We start from the raw sequence: 18,226 nt of genomic DNA, 5'->3' as shown, positions 1-18,226 counted from the left end.
TCCCAGCACCCGAAAGGAAGCTTCCCCCATCGCCATCCCAGGCTCCTAGGGCAGTGAAGCTCAGCCAGTCCCAGCACCTGGAAGGAAGCTCCCCGCTTCCATCCCAGGCTCCTAGAGCAGAGAAGCTCAGCCAGTCCTAGCACCCAGAAGGAAGCTCCCCTGCTGCCATCCCAAGCTCCTAGGGCAGAGAAGCTCACCCAGTCCCAGCACCCAGAAGGAAGCTACTCCACCACCATCCCAAGCTCCTAGGGCAGAGAAGGTGAGCCGTGTGGGTGCCAGAAGCACCCCCCCCATGGAAATGAGAAGACACATAAACAAGCCTCAAAAACAAACTTCTGGATCACCTACAGCAACCCCAAAGGGAAACGAGATACTCAACCACCTGGACTCTCTGAACTGGCAACAAAAGAGGATCTGGGAAAAATGAAATCAGAAATAATTACTCAGATAACAGCAAAGATTTTGCTCATGGTGCAAGACATGATTAATAAATCTAGAGAGGACACAGATAAAAATATAGAGGATCTGAGGAATATGATGGAATCCCAACATAGGAAACAAATGGAATCCATAAAACAGATACAAATAGATTTCCAAGAGATTAAAAACTCCATCGAAAGTCTGCGCAGCAGAATGAACCAATGTGAGGATAGAATTTCACATATAGAAGATAAGATTGCAATTAGTGAGGAGGAAAAGAAAAATTGCTTTAAAATTGTAAGGGAACACGAGAAATCAATCCAGCAGCTGCTAGACGATGCAAAGAAGAATAACATAAGACTGACTGGAGTCAATGAAGAAAGAGGAGAGAGTGCAGATGACATAAAAAAACTGTTCACAGAAGTGATGGCAGAAAACTTCCCAAGCAGGGGAAAAGAACTTGACATACAGATAAGTGAGGCATATAGGACTCCAGCTAGCCTTAATCAAAAAAAATCTACACATAGGCATATAATAGTTAGGATTCCAGAAATCCAACAGAAGAACAAAATTCTACAAGCAGTGAGAGAAAAGAAACAAATCACATACAAAGGAAAGCCCATCAGAATCACAGCAGACTTCTCCAGGCAAACTCTCAAGACAAGAAGAGCTTGGAGTGTTGTATTTCAAGCCCTAAAGGAAAACAGCCTCCAACCCAGATTGATGTACCCTGCAAAACTATCTTTCAAGATTGATGGAGAAATAATATACTTTGATGATAAAGAGCACCTCAGGAACTTCATGAATACCAAACAGGCACTCCAAAAATGTTTAGACAATATCCTAGGAAAAGACAATGAGGATCACAACCCCAGGAATCCCAGCAGAATGAATCCATTGGGCATGACAAATTAAACCCAAAGGGGGGAATCCAACAAAAATAAAAAGTCATGACAAGGCCTTTAAAACTTTTAACTTCATCTCCCTAATGAGTGTATAATTCAATCTTATTATTGTACTGGTTAGTATTTTTCTGATTCTAGAGTTGCACACCATTCCTTGTGCTCTACTGGCTATTTAGCATCTTTTTATATCTACATTTTAATTGGGTTGTCTATTAATGAGCTCTAAGAATTCTTTATATATTCTGCTCATAGGTTATATGCCTTGTAAATATGGTCTGTTTAAGAACTACTTTTCATTTTAATGATGTCATTTAAAGTTCTAAATTTTGATGGAATCTCATTTATCAATTTTTTTCTTTTATACATCATGTTTTTTGTATCCTAGGTAGTTCTTGCCTACCCTGAATTCATAAATATTTTCCCTTATAATTTCTTCTTAAAGTTTTATACTTTTAGGCTTTCTTATTTAGGTTCATAGATCCCTTCAAGTTATTTTCATGTATGGAAAAAAAGGGTTGAGTTTAATTTTTTATATACGGATACCAGGTGTTCTAGTGCCATTTGCTGAAGACACTGTCACTTCCTCGGCTCTTGAATCAAGTTTATATTCTATAAAATGCTAATGTTAAATAATCTTTCAAAACTCAGTGGACCATATATGTGTGGTTCTATTTCTAGATTCTCTGTTTTATTCCAATGATCTATATGTCTTTCCTTACACCAACACTGCCTTGATTACTGTAGCTTTAGAAGAAGTCTTAAAATTGGGTGCTAAACATCTTCCAACACTGTTTTTGTTTTGGGGTTTTTTTTTTTGCTTTTCTGGGTCCTTTGTACTCCTACATAATTTTTAAATTTCTATATCCAGTTCTTCATTTATAGCAAGTATACACAGACCTGAATTTTTATATATACCTTGTGTTTTCTAATCCTGCTAAATTCAAGTACAAGTTCTAGGGGCTCATAGAGATTTCTTAGTATTTTCTCTGTAGATGATCATTTCATCTACATATAAAGATTTTGCTTCTGCCATGCCAATCCTATCCTAGTTGTGTCATTTTATTGCCAGACTATTTTGGTGGGGACTAGGTTTCAAAGCTTAATGGACAGATAAAAGATAAAGAGTAAGCATATCTGCCCTTAGTCCCCACCTTAAGGAGAAAGCATTGTATCTTCTCCATTCATACAAGGCATTCTCGCTGGAAGTATGGCGTACATGTCTTTAATTTGTTGAGAAGTTTCTGTTCTACTTCTAGTCTCCTGATAGCTTTTACCATGAACAGCTGTGGAATTTAGTCCAATACTTTTTTTCCAACTAGTGACAGGATCATATGGCTTTTTCCTTTCCTCTGTTAAAATGATGACTTTTGGGGGTGGATCTTCCAATGCTGAACCAACACTGCCATCCCTATAAAAAACCACTTTCTACATCCTGCCAGATCTGACTTCTAATAGTTTGTTTTGTTAAACAAATTTCTATCTATGTTCATACTTTTTTCTTCTATTATCTTTATCCAATTTTAGGGTTAGCACAATGTTGAGTTCCTAAAATGAGGGGAGAAGTGTTCCTTTTTTTCCTGCTTTAAATGTTTGATATAATTTATCAGTTAAAATGTTTATGAGCCTGCTGTTGTCATATAGGTAGGTTTTCAAGCTAGGAATATACTTTCTTTAATAGGTGCTATTCAAATTTTATGTTTCCTCCAGAGTTAGTTTCATTAATTTGTTTTCGAAGTTACTTCTTAGAAGTTGTCAAATTTATTTCCAAAAAGATTTTTGTAATATGCTGTCTATATCCTTTTAAACTCTGTAAAATCTGTGGTAATTTTACAGATCTTAATATTGTAATTTAAAAAATGTATAACTGATATTGTATAACAGGAAGAAAAGGTCTAAAAGAGCAGGGGATGTGGGAGGGGTAGGGGAAGGGAAAAAAGGGAAAGGAAAAAATATGAGAAGAGGAAAAAAATGGAAACAAGGTCTTTGCAAATAGGGAAGGGTGGAGGGGGTGAAGGGAGGGCAAGGGAAGGGGAAAAAAAGAAGAACCAAGAAACTCATGTAATGGTACAAGATCCCAATGATGAATGTAACTGTATTGTATACCTAGAATGTACCAATAAAGCTAATGGGGAAAAAAAAAGAAAATTAGTATCTAGAAATTACAAATTAAAAAATAATTTGTCAATGGAAATAGAAGGCTTGATGGAGTATATTTAACTCTATGTTGAGTAAAGAGTTTATCATTTAATATTCTAAGTGATCCTCCTCATGATTTATATGTTTAAGAATCTTTGTCACTGTATGACTCCTAGAATATTGGTTACATATGGAAAAAAAGCTTTGGAAAAGATTAGGGTTTGTTTTCTATTAAAATTACAAAACATAATTATATAAAATGATTTTGTGTAACTATATATAAAATATTCCATTATATTATTTACATTGCATACATGTAATTATTTGTATATATGTATATACTTGTCATTTATATTTCTGTTGTTTTTTAAGTTTTATTTCTTATGAGTAAGATTAAAGCTTCATCTGATTCTGATGTTTTGTCTTAAATTCTTGCCAAAAGTAAAAGTAATCCAGTCAAACAGTTACTAAAAAATATAACCTTTTCCTCTTTTGTTATAACACAAATATCTATTGCTTATTTGTAATATATTAAGGACATTTTTCTCTATGTGTATATATATATTGGTTATATTTCGTGCATTTAGTACCTATTGTGTTAATATTAGTTGCCAACCAGGTGGCAAATTCTGCAAAATAAATATATGTTAACTAAAGCCCTAGGTAGGTAGTTATAGAATATTTAATTAGTAAAGATATTAATTTAAAAGGCATCTTCCCTATGCTAAATCCTGTGCTTCGTGCTCTGAATAAAGTAATGCTGAGAGGAAGGCAGACAGTCCCCTCCCTGCCAGTACTTCCTAGGAAGGTGAAGAACCTAGCAGAAGATAAATTCTTTGCCCCAATAAATGTAAAAATGAGACTGTTACAAAGAAACAGAAACATATCTGATAACAGGGATTCCTCCTTCTCCAGAAAGCAAGGAACAACTTCCTAGTGAAAGGGAAGATATATCATCCAAGGTTTAGATGGAATTGGTTAAGTAGAGAAGTAAGCCAGTGGAAGGAGAACTCTGCATGTGTTTAGACACTAAGAGAATGACATAAGACCAGAGGCACAGGAGACTAAAGATCGCATAGAATTTGGCAATCATGGGAATGGGTGTGCTTATGTGTAAGAACAATAGCAATTCATTTGTGCAATTTAGCAGGAAGATGGTATCATTACATTTTATATTTTAAAAATTTGAAGTAACTGGTAAATGTGTGAGATGACATATTAATTCTTGTTTGTGGTGATTACTTTTCAATGTATAATTGTATCAAAATATCAAGTTATATCTAAATATATACAATTTTTATTTGTCTATTATACTTCACTAAAGCTGAGAAAAATCCTGGTTAAGTGCAGATCATTCCACTGACTTGCATCTCTAAACTATATTGAACACAATTAGGAGGTCTTTCAGCTCAATGTACAGTTAAAAATAAAAGTAATAACTGAAATTGAACATGTTTAAAGCTCAATAAAAGGATCTAGTGGAGAGAGGTACTGAATATATAAATACAAAGACATAATTGAATCTAATGTACTTGATAGTGAAGAAGGAAGAGGTGCTGAAAGGAATAGTTTGAAATTCAGTTTAGGGTATGTTAAGTTTGAGGAGTCTGTGAAGCATTAAATGCATGTGTTGAGGCAAGAGTTTGGATAGTAGCAGCTAAATATTATCTGAAACTTAAGGAGAATTCTGGGATAAGAATGCAGACTTGGGATAGGCCAGGAAAATAGGGCTTGTAGAAATTCATCAGTGAGGATAATATATCACCTAGGGACATTTTATAAATGGAAGATAACTGGAAAAAAAGGACTCCTAGGGAATATTGATAGTTATTGGGAAGAAGAGAAAGAAAAGCCAAGAAATCTAAGCAAAAAGTGGGTACACAGAGATGGGACAGGTAAGATGTAGTCCTCGTTTCAAAAATTATCTGAGTAAAATGGATATAGTATAACCTCTTCTTTCAATGATTCCAAGAACATTTTCACTGCATTTTATGAAACTAATATATAAGAACTCTAACGGAAGAGAACATGTTTTAAGTATGTTCGGAAAACACTGAGATTTCTATGTATATTTGTACAGAGAAAAGGCAAAGTCTTTCAAAAGCTTATCATTCATGTGATTTCACAGGGAGTCAGTGCTCATATTTCATATTTTTTAAAAATGAAAAAAGTAACTACAATATGTGAGGCTATGAGTATATTAATTAGTTGGATTGCGGTAATCATTTCAAAATGTAAATAATAAATTTGAAGATTACAGATATTCCACTGTGGACAATGCTAAAGTCGTGATTGATTTAAAATTGAATTTAGATAGTGATTGAAAAGGATTTTGACAATAAGGTCATGTGCACTGAAGTAGAAATTCATTGGACACATAGGGAAAATCGTGCCCACGTGTAGGCAAGCTGTATTGCATATGGGCAGCAGTGTTTTTATGTATTAGGTCACTAAGTGATTCAGTCCTTCTCTGTAGCAGATGGAACTATTGCAATTTTTAGGACATGACTACTATTACCAAAGTAAAGTGGAAAAAAATCACATTGTCTCACACAGATGTGGTCTGGGAAAAAGCAGTATTTTGGTGAAAAATGTTTCAAAACAAGTCATTGGGGCCTTTTATTGCCATCACAACATGAAGTTACCTATGAAAGGAATTGTTTTGAGAAGACACATTAATGACTTTAAGAGGCAGAGATCTTAGGGTACCTAATTTGTCTTGAGCAGGAGGGTTTTCTTTTTATCATTGTTTATTTGTTCTTTTTACCCTTCAAACAATTTCAGTCCATTATTTTACACTATGTTCCTTGCCCTATCAGTTTATAAGACATTTCGGGACACTTTCCTGACTTGAGTTCTTCTATGACTTTGAAGAGTTACCTGGCAGACCTTACTGTTGAACTACTAATCAGCAACAACAACAAACAAAACAAAAAAAATCATAATAATATAGAAACATGCATACTTCTCTCGCTCACTTTTAATTGTCACCTGCCACCACTCTGTGTAAGCAGAATATTGTGCATATAAATTTAATTATCTATCATTAGACTTATTTCATTAATTTTGTGCTATAAACAGTATTTCATTTATTGGCTGTGCTTCAGCATCCTCTTTCATAAATGTTTCATGGTGAAGTCTGCATAGATTGCAGTGTTTGTTGAATAAACTCAATTATTAAGTGTACTGTTCTGATCTTTGCATAATAATTTACATAACTACCACCAGAAATAGATTTTTCTCTCCTAGGAATATAGTCTACAAAGAAAATGTTATGAATTTTCATTGTAGTCTGTCAAATTTTTTCCTCTGGTCATATTAAAGTATTGTTTTTAAATGGAATATTTCTTTTTAAATTTAGGGCATGTTCTTTAAACAATCCATCATATTCTGATATTGGTAGGATTTATTAAAATATAGTGCTATGGTTTGTTGATTCTTTCTGTTGACCATTAGTTTTTTCTAATGACCTTTTCCACATTTTCAGGGTGAAACAAAGATCCTAAAACTAAAGAATCTTCGACCTCAGGACTATGCTAATTATAGCTGTATTGCTTCCGTGAGGAATGTATGTAATATTCCTGATAAGATGGTATCATTTAGGCTTTCCAATAAAACAGGTATGGAACTATCTCTGTAAGTTACATGTCTATTTCCTTTAATTTTTAAAAAGACTCTTTAACCTTCTTGTAGACAAAATGATTTCTACAGTATTTGCAGGAAGAAGTAACTATCATTTTCCAGAATAGTCATAAATGTCTGCAGTGTACACAGTACAGTTACTACAATTTACTCAGATAATGTCTTTGGTAATATAGCATATACAATGGCGGTTCCTTAAAATATTGTATTTATAGATGTCACAAATAAACCTGTATCATGATCAAAGAGATTCTTGAGGAATATTAAATACTTCACATTCTAGATTCATGATCTAAGTTGCTAAAAGTGTTGTGCGATTCCAAAGCTGTATAAAAACCTTTCTTTTACTCAGTCAAGAAAGCTAATTGATAATTTCAGGTAGGTGCTTTTAGGAAATACTTTGTAGAAAATGTCAAAAATTATCAAGATTGCAAATCAAATTAGTATGCATTCAATAATACAGACCTCAGCTTATCTGCAAACAGATGAAGAAATTATTGAAGAGTAAAGAGAGAGCTGTCTTTTATATGATTGCAAATAAAGAAATTATTTCATAATAAATTATTATTTCAACTGTTTTTTAAAAATTCTGTGGCAGTGGTACATTTTACTTTTATATAAGTATATCAAAGCAAAGATTGTTAAAGGTCACTTTGTTGTGTCTAGAATTAGATCACAGTTCTGTCCCCTTCTAGCTACTATATCTTGTTGAGCAAGTCACTGAACTCTCGTTTGCTTCATTTTTTTACTGAACTCAAAAAGTTGTAGCAATGAATTAAGGAGTTGACATTTGCAAAGTATATGATTACTTCTTCCAAGAAAGAGCTAATCAGCAACACCAGCCAGCTTGTTGGTGAAAAGAATAAATGTTGGACTTTATTGGAAAATTAAAAAAATAAAACAGCTGTGTTCACAGATGTACTGAGTTCCTAAAATTTTGAAATATTTATTCATTTATCTATTCATTCATTTATTTATCAGGAACTTCTTAGGCCCCTAATTTGTGTAAGAAATAACAGGTTTAAGGATATTGGCTAAGATGTAAATTGCTTTAAACTACACAAAGCACCAGATAAAAGTCATCAGAAGGAGCTACAAGAGCTATGTGAGAAATAAAAGTAAACTTTATTACTGAGAGCAAAAAAGATTGGACAGAAATCATGTTGCAGAAAAAGTGAAAATATAAAATTTTAGTGGCCCTAACACTCATACAACTTAATCATCTCATGTCATTTTTAAAAAAGGAAAGAGGATAGTGAGAAATAGAAATAAGACATTAGCATATAAGAATTGGCTGTAATTATCTTGATCTTGGCATGAAATCTATTGTGAATTATTATAACTAATTTTATTTTTCATTGCTTTAATATATTTTTTAAGATCCAGGGAGAAAAATAAAAAATGAAATAGAGTAGGTACTCTGAGATGGGCAAAGGCATTGCAGCAGAATGAGAAAGTGCAAAATAGTGGAAATATTGTTATTTATGTTGCAACCTTGGCTTAAGCAACGCTGTATTAATTTTTAAAGGTTTTCACATATATTATCTCAGTTTATCTTTATAACTTCTAGGTGGCTTTTTATCATGCTTTTTCCTGTCATCTGACACATAACAAAACAGCCTGTGGTGAATAAAATATTCTCATTGGGTTGTTATGAGAATGAACTAATTCAAAACAGATAAAAATTGTTTAAAAGCTAAGAAGTGCAATGGAATTATGTTTAATATTTTTATGCTGCAGAAATATAAGGTTTTATTATTTCCCAAGGAATCACAGCTCATAAGAGGTAGGGACAAGATTGGTCCTAATGTTTGAAGAGTTATTTTAAATAACTCTTAGAAGATGGACCAGCTCCTGAGCTTTCACAGAGCTAGAGAAAAGTGAACTAAAATGTTAAGCCAGAGTGTCTTATTAAGAATAAATAAGGACTTCTTACTTCAAAGTTGAATGGGGAAGAGTACCTTGAAAGTTTTCAGAATCCCTGAAGTGTGTTTGAAGCGGCTAGGTGATTATAATTCTTAGATGATTTTTAACAAATAGCAACTCTGAAAACAGAATCTTGACTACCCTTCTTCAAGTGAATGCAGGGCTCTTGTAAATGTGGCTGTTTAATTTTAGCTTTCAGCTTTCTCTTCTATTGTTTATTTTCCTGACTAATGTATATCTAGATTGAGCAAACAAGCAAAAACTATTATTCTCCTTTATAAATTATCTCATAAAAATTTGAGAGTGATATTCATCTCAAAATGAATATCAGGTTGTGGTAAATAATTTGGTTGCAAAATATGAGCCACTACTTGTCTGGTTCCTTAGCGACTGCAATCAGACAGTCCTGTGCCTGCTGCTTTACGTATCCAAACCAGGTTTGCTTCTGCACTTGTCCCTTCTGGCTGTGCTCATAGCGGGACAGGTTTGTGCATTTCAAATAGCTAATTCATTGACGTAGCTGTCAAAGTACACCAAGAATAAATGAAGCTTAGAGCATCTTCATCCCAACAGGTCTATAAAATGACCAAAGAAGTACACACAGTTCAGCTCATCACTCTTCTAACACAAGAAGAGGAGAATGAGTCACCAATGCCAACATCAGTGAGCGATCAGGTGCTCTTTATACTCCTCAGTGTTAAGGGTCTCTAAGTGGCACAGGTAAAATGTCCGGAGTTTTAACTCCTAGTCTTGCAAAATATCTGGAGAAAGTAATATTGTGAACATTGCAATGTTTTGTTAATCTCCTCCGTAATCCAATATGGTTATGAAAGTGTCAAATTTGGAAGTTATTTTCATAATTGATGTAAAAAAACTGAACTCTTTGGTATAGACAAACTTTCATTTCAGCATCTCTGTGGTCAGACAAATGTTTAAATTACAATTATTGTATAGATTTGATTTGTACAATGTCCCAGTTGCTTCACATGTTAAGATCAAAACAATGACTGTCACCAGAATTTCTGAAAGTTTGCAAAAAAAAATTTCCCTATGGGGTAGTTTCTTGGGTCCATTCCATTACTATTGAATTAGGCTTTCTGATGGCTTGGCTGGTAGTATATACATTTTAAACAAGGTTAGATAATTGCTTGGGATAACAATAAAATCGCTTTTTTATCAGGCTAGACTATGTTTTATGAACCCATTTTATTTTGAGGTAGGAACTTTTGTTAATAGAAATCAATTTCTAGAAATACTTAGGAAAACAATGTCTAGGGTTCATTTTAAAAGCCATCTAAAGATTAACCAGTGGTGTGTTTTCCAGCTCCTAATTTTATGTCAGCTGTAGAAAGTGTTCAATAATTTGTGGGCCCCACTGATTGCTTGTCATGCTTTGAAAATGTGTCCTGTCACAGAAGTGTCATGATGTGGCATGGTTATTTCACCTTTCTTAAACTTTATCATGGCAGTTCATTGCATTTTACTAAAAAATAAGTTAAAATACATGTTTATTTATTTCTTGTCATGTACACAGACCAATTAAAATAATACTGTAGGGGGATCTAGGGATTGAGGTTATTCTTCCGTTTCAGAAGAAAAATCACATTAGCTCTTCATTAGTAAAGTATTAATGTAGCTTTATTTCTCACATCTTATTAAAAAAAACCCTAACACTGTAAATTTATAATCTAAACAAATACATGTGTATTTTGAAATGATCATGATTATGGTAACTGACGGTAAATTGTTTTAAATTTCTCAGATTATGTGTATTTCCAATATGAGGGCACATAGGAATTATGGTAAAATGAATTTCATTTATTTTAATGTGTTTCAAGTACTTATGTGTTGATGGCTCATGATTTTAAAGGCAAATAAGAATTAAGTAGGCTACCTATATTAGGATGAAAAACATTTTGTACCTTTCCTGAGAGTTCATGATGAATTATGTAAAGAAACAGGACAGGTGGGACTAATTTTATTTAATTATATAGGTCCTTTGATTTAGTCTGCTCAACCTTCCCATTTATAAAAATTATCTAATTAGGATGTCTTCTTTCAATGTTCATTACATCTAAAAAGCAAGTTATCACAAAAGTATTACTAGTTATAGAACTCATAGGAAACTCTGCCTCCTCCTCTTCCTTCCTGTCTCCCTTTTTTCTTGTATTTCTCCTTTTTCCCCTTTTTTCCCTCTCCCTGTTTTTCTTCCTCCCTCACCACCTTCTCCTCTCCTTCTCCTCCTCCTCCTCTTCTCCCTCTCTCCCTTTACTTCATACATTATCATAGAAGACAAGGTTAATGTCTCTCTTCTCTATTACATTATTTTATGTAATTCACAGGCAGTTATAAGTGCCCATCAATTGCTGTGAACTTAAATATCTAAAGGTTTTGTATGCTCTGATCTATTAACAGTAGTGTTATATTTAGAAGAACATCACCTATTTAGCTAAGTGTTAGAAGAAATAAAATAAAGTTTAGAAGAATTTTGGTGGCTGTGGGTATGGGACAAAATGCATAAACACCCAGTCTTGTGTTAGGTATTCCCTTTGTCATAACCGTTAATATGCAAAAGGAAGCAGCAGTAGAAATTTTGCTGTCACCTGCATTTGATACTGATGCCAGCTATTTTCCCTAACTGAATGGATTTTTAGCTCCCTGCCTTTACACGACCACCACAAAATTTAAATAATTATTAGAACCATTTATTAAAATCTAGTTACCTATTTCACCAATAGCCACAGCTTATAAGAAAGACTATCTCATTTGTGAAAGATACATTGTGTAAATCTGATGATGACTTGTAGTATTCTGTTTGGGTTGCCATAGTGAATACCAGAAACTGGGAGGCATAACAGCAGAAATTTATATTCTCACAGTTCTAGAGGCTACAAGTGCAAGATCCAAGAGCTAGCCAGGTTGGTTTCTAGTGAGGGCACTCTTCTGGGCTTGTAGGTGGCTGCTTTCTCATCCTAGTCTCCTATGGCCTTCTTTCCATGTGTGAATATAGGGAGGGAAGGAGGGAGAGAGGGAGGAAGAAAGGGAGAGAGAGGAAGACCTGAGATCCACCTTCCTTTTTATGTAAGGACATCAACCCAACCCTTTGGATTAGGGAGTCATTTTATGTCACCATTTAACCTTGTCTACCTTCTTAAAGGCTCTGTCCCGAAATGTAATCATACTGGGGCCTGGGGCTTTGACATGGGGATGGGGGGGCAGGTGGTGGACTCAACTCAGTGCATAACACTCCCAAATTACTGAAAGTGGTCTTTGCATTTAGGATTGCTTTTCCTTTAAAATTTTATATATCAATTCATATTATGCTAAGTCAAAGCAAAAAGATGATTCACACATTTTTAAAAAAAACAACCATCTATTCTTCCCTGAAAAACTAAAGAGGGAACTCCATTGAGAGTATTTACGGCCCCGTGGTCTTAGTTCTGTGAAAATAAGAAGAAAGAAAGCAACACTAAGGGATGAAGATTAAATAAAATTTTAGTGAGAGACAAACATCACTTTTGTAATAGTATCATTATTAAGTTTTAAAGGTTGGTCAAACTACTAAAATAGGGACACAAAAGATGTGTCAATAAACCTGTACAGTTTTTCCTGATTTTCTTTTTTTGTTCTGATGGTTAAGTCAGAATGTGAAACACAAGGAGAACATTTGATTTTTCAACTTTTCCTGCAATAAAATATTGAAAATATGACTGCTTTAGCAGATTTATTTTATCACAGATAATTTATGTAACATGAACACAGTATTCATTACTACAGATATCAAAAGAAAACAACAGATTTTATTAGAATATTGTTGAGAATAAGATATATTCTGTAACTTATTTGAATAAATTTTAAAATTCAGAAGATTAACATTAAAATTTTGATTCTGCAATCTTGGGGATGTTAATTGGCTTCTTTAAGTTCACTTAAAATCCTTAAAATTGGTATCAACAAAAAATCCTACATTATTTGATTTTGTACGCAGTCAACTATAGAAATGTAAAACTTGGAAAGTGGTTCAGTAAATAGTATTTATTGGGTTGATAACCTAGATACTGTAAAGAAAGAATATAGTTGGTGCCATCAGTAATCATGATGAGATGATAACAGAAATCTCAGAGTTTTTGCTAGGACACTGTGTTCAATCATTGATGACTAATCTTGAAATAAATTCATAACAAGGAAAACGTTTTGTTAGTCAAATGAAAGGCAATGCAAAGATAATTATTGCAAAGCACGCAAATTATTGCAGTGCTACCTGTATCACACAACTTAACACAAATACTTTGGACCATGTCAAACAGTCTGTTTTAGCAAACATCTTGAATCTTCACTTATTATACTATTTATTTATTTGGGGTTTTTTTTTGGTATTGGGGATCGAGCTTGGGACCTTGCACTTAGTGAGGCAGGTGGCAGAACTACTGAGCTAAATCCCCGGCCCTCACTTACTATACTTTTTGAAGTTAAGTATTTGACATATAATATTTATATTATACATAAAATAATCATAGATCAAATTTTAAGAATTATTCATAAGAAAATCTTAACAAAGCTCAAACTATTTGTTTTGTATTTGTTTCAGTGGGTAGAGAGTGTGGTATACTAAAATAAGTTAATGGGTTTTTTATAATTCTAAGTACAAGTAATTATTATTTAAACTGCCTGTAGATTATGAATTTGTAAACAATGGCTTGGTTCTATTCAGGGTTTTACTTTTCTAGTGAAACTGTTGAGAATTCTTTCATTTTACGTATTAACAGTTGATAGAATTGCAATTTATAATTTCTTCATGGATTTTGAGCTCGTGAAGCATATCTTATGGTTTAGAATATGTTTGTGATCATTCACTGACAAATTTGATTTAATAGACTACTGGCTCTCATGATAGATATACAATAATTTCCATAAGTTTATATGATGAGTTATATTCCTTATTCACCCAACATTCTGCAATAAATTTTGTCAAAATGTTGTCTTTTAAAATGAGTAAACATCCCACTTTGACATAGACTCAGTGAGAGTCTCAGATTAATACCTGGCTGTGCTGATGTCCTGGTATACATAGGACTTACATTACTACTGAAGAAAAAATTTAGCTGACAAATAATCTCTGAAACTAATGCATGTATTTGTAATCTTTGTGCAATTTTGCTGTCAGTAATTCTTCCACAAAAGTCAAACTCCCCAAGATAAATGCAATCATTGCACACTGTGAACATGTATTAATAAAAAAATAAAATACAAAATTTAAAACAAAGGACTAAGATCAGGATGAAGAGCCAGGATTCAGTCCCCATCCTTGGGGAGAAAGTGCATGAATTGAGCTAGAATTTTCTTGAACATTATTTTCTTCTCTTGTATGTCACTTTTCAGTACATTGACGAGATATTTCTAAGATAGCAAAAAAAGACATTCTAACAATGGTCACACCAATGCTAAAATGGGACATTTAAATAAATATTGAAGGTTTCAACAACAAAAATTCCCTGTGAGGGAGGCTTCATGCTTACAGAGAAAATATATCTTTGGCTCCTTTTTTCCTTCCTTTTAAGGCATTTACAGTATCAATTTTCTTGTAAAACCTTACTTCATTACCAATATTATAAACATGAAATGAGATTGTATATTTAAAGTGGCCAGCAAATGGTAGTCTCTTAATGGAGGTTGGTAAATTTAAAAAGTTTCATTTGTAAAGTAAGCAGTGATGCTTTCTAAAATGTCATCTAGCCCATCCACTTCAATTTTTTGTTTCAGTTAGCAGAAATTATCAATGATGGAATCTATTAATCTGTACATTTCAGCAGAAATAATTTAATCATAGTTAAATTCTAAACATTTTTCAATAGAGAAAAAGTAAATGCCAAATATTGTACATTCATTAAATATAAAATATATTACTAATATATTAGAGTACGTTCATTACATTAATTTTGCTGGATTTTGTGCAGTTTTTGTGTGACATGCTGTATTTATTTCTAAAGTAAGTACATCTAAACATATTCTTACTGTTTCTTCAAATCAAGCATTCCAATGAGTGTCAAGTAAGCGTAAATATTTTTAAAGTTTCTATTAGTGAAATAGGAATTGATTGTTATTTTACCAAAGAACACTGGTAGAAGAGATTTTCCAGGTTAAAGTGGGGGCAAAACACAAAGAACTTTTCTTTATGTAGTGTATAAATGTATATTTCTTCCCTGATATTCTGATATGGTAAACTGTGCATGTTTTTGTTAAGTTTTCATGGTGAAATAATTGTGCTTTCAAAGCATCTTTCAGCTTAATGTACCCCTGGGATCACTGTTGGGCTAGAAATGTGTGTGGTCCAACTGGACATAGTTTAAAAGATCCACATTGGTTCATCTGAGGCTTTTAACTAAATTTGAGAAACAGTCCAGGTAGAAGTCCATATTGGAAGGTTTCTATATTCAATGCATTGCTACAGGGACTACAAGGAAAAAGGAAGTTTGAGAGGCTCAGAAATAATGGACGGTCAGAACATCAGAGATACATTAATATCCACCCTTTGATTCTAAGTCTGGAGGCAACATGTATTTTTGGCTTGATGTTGAGGTGACTTTTTCCAAAGCATCAAAATGATTTTAGCTGTTCCTTCAATTTCTGACTTCTATAAAGTCCATTTTAAAAGATACCATTTAACTCTTTTTTGGGGGGATAACTACACACTGTCCTTGTTGCTGCTTTATTACTACAGAAAATAGCTATAGCATATCCAGTTATTTAGTAATATGCTGTCATTTGTGTTTTGTGTGGCATTCTTTCTGCCTGCTCCTTGTGTCACACTGCATGAGTTGCTGTTGTACTACTTCAGCATTTTACTGACTGCATTACTCAGTCACATGTATCTAATGCATCTACAGTAAAGTCATCAGCATTGCTTTCAGATTAACCCACTGTCTAATTGGAATTTGTTGTATGTAATCTTAACTTCTTGCTCTTTAAATGGTACCTGTTGCCTTAATTTGAAAAGAATGGACATCATCAAGTTACTAGGAGTGGAAAAGGATTAAAAAAAGAAAATGTGTGGGGTTGGGGATTTAAGTCAGTGGCGCCGCACCTGCCTTGCAAGCTCAAGGTCCTGAGTTCAATGCCTGGTGCTGCAAAAAAAAAAAAAAAAAAGTGTGTTATACTCCTCACAATGAATGTAATCATTATATACTGCAATCATATACTAATAAAAGAATAATGATAATTGATACTCAGAGTAGAATTTTGGGCATACATAGATATGACAAGTGTATGAAGCTACATGGAAACAATGTGAGCAAAATGTTGTAGTTGAGGAAAACATTTTGCACATCCAAACAAAAGGCAGGAATTGTAGTTAATGAAAGTACAGCACTGTGAGGCAGATAGCATTCTGTTTAGCAAAATTCGCCAATGCCAATCTGTTTTACTTTATTGAAAAGAGTCTGTGGGTTTGAAATATTCAAATTAGGCAATTTTATGTGGTTGGCCTTGTAACAATATGTGAGGGATTACAAAAAATCTTGTTCAATATTCAGTGCAAATTAGAATACATATTTCTAGAGTATAAAAAGAAAAAGACACAACAGAAATTAAATGAGTAAAATTATTAGAAAAACAAGCAATGCAATATGGGCTCTTAAGTGTCTCTGCTAAGGAGCAAGGGGGAGGATACACTCCTGTTCTTATTTTCCCTTTCTAATTCTCTTGATTAGGAGTACTTTATAACTAAAGGCCTGCCTGTTTGAATATTGTTTTCTGATTTTAAATTTAAGCTCAATCTGATAACAACTGTCTTTTTCATTTTGGAATCGTTGGGAAAAGCAGTCATTGCAATATCAATAAGGAATTATCTCACTATGAATTGTACAGTGATATACTACTACATCTCAAAGAGCCTGAAAACTCCGTGGATATGCAGCAAGCTGCATGTAAAACATGGTGTGTTCAAGCAAAACACTAAATATCAATGCAGGTTTGAAAAGCACTATTGTATATACAGATCCAAAGTTAAAGAACATGTATTGTGGACCTAATTTATCAGCTGCTGGAAATTTAACTAAGCAAACTAGTACATATGAATATTTAAGATATTGAAAAGCAAATAAAGAAATAATTTTACATTGAGGACAAATTATAAGTTTACTCTGCAAATATATTTCAATAGTTTGTTAGATAAAAAAGGGGAAATGTGGTTTTACCAAAATCTGTATTAAAAATTTGGGAAGTAACATGTGAAAGCTTTATATTCATAACTTTTGAGAAAGTAAAATATTGACAATATTGTATTCATACATTTTTAATGTATAGAGCCAGTTTATTGAGACCTGATTTAGTGTTTTATCTTTTAAATAGTTACTTGTAAAGGCTTTATTGACCTTTCTTTCTCTTAAATAACATTCCAGTTTCTGGAACTTATTTACTTCTTCTATATATGAACATTTGCTTATTATCTTAATCAAAAAATAAATAGCTCCCTTAAGTAGCAACATTGTTCTAGAACTTGGTTACAGTATATTTAAGTATTATGTTTGAAATTCTAAGGTAAGAAAAAGGAGCTAAAAAGAAAAAAGATAAAAGAAAAAAGTGTACTAAATAGTTACACTTGAATGAATTTTTGTTTGAATTAGTTATGTAATAGCAGTATTCAGTAGCATTTAGATTTTCAGTAAGACAACTTGATACTTTAGTGAAGTCTACGACAAGGTCTGCAGTTTAAAATTGTCATTTGCTTCAGTGGAAAGCATAACTTTTGGACTTTGTAACTTAGTCCATTAAAATGGCTCTCAAAACAAGCATGCAACTAGGGATCAAATCCTGCTACTTGGTACATTTATTTATTTATTACTCAAATATTAATTTTAACATATATTTCACTTATTTTATTTTTTTCCTTAGATTCTTCTGTTGGTACATTTTAGGTATATAATACATTTACATTTATCATTGGGTGCTTGTACCTGTACATGATGTATCTTGGTTCTTATTTTTTCCCCATACCCTGTCCTCCCTTCACCCCCTCCACCCTTCACTATTTACTGTTTTCATTTTTTCCTTTTCTTATAATTTTGCCTTTCGCTTCTTTCCTTTCCCCTTCTTCTCCCTCTTCCCCTACTTCTTTAGACCTTTTCTTCCTATTTCATACCATCAATTATTCATTTCAATTATTTGAATCCTTATTTACATTTTCAGTTTTTCACACCAGA

At 33.1% G+C, this 18,226-nt stretch overlaps 1 protein-coding gene across 2 annotated transcripts in view; it reads left to right on the top strand.

The window, feature by feature from the left end:
- Mdga2 (MAM domain containing glycosylphosphatidylinositol anchor 2) overlaps positions 1-18,226 on the top strand; it is an 801,066-nt gene that overhangs the window by 525,918 nt on the left and 256,922 nt on the right. For both annotated transcript variants that reach the window (XM_004835599.4, XM_087207963.1), the window contains one exon: positions 6,949-7,081. In XM_004835599.4, the coding sequence (XP_004835656.1) occupies positions 6,949-7,081 (133 nt within the window). The remainder of the gene's footprint in view (positions 1-6,948; positions 7,082-18,226) is intronic.

This window comes from Heterocephalus glaber, unplaced genomic scaffold, assembly GCF_053883595.1.
Source record: "Heterocephalus glaber isolate CG9 unplaced genomic scaffold, H.glaber_assembly_v1.0 deba00000901, whole genome shotgun sequence".
NCBI classification, from domain to species: Eukaryota; Metazoa; Chordata; class Mammalia; order Rodentia; family Bathyergidae; genus Heterocephalus; species Heterocephalus glaber.
The sequence above is the reverse complement of the archived record's forward strand: the minus strand, read 5'-3'. Positions and strand labels throughout refer to the sequence as shown.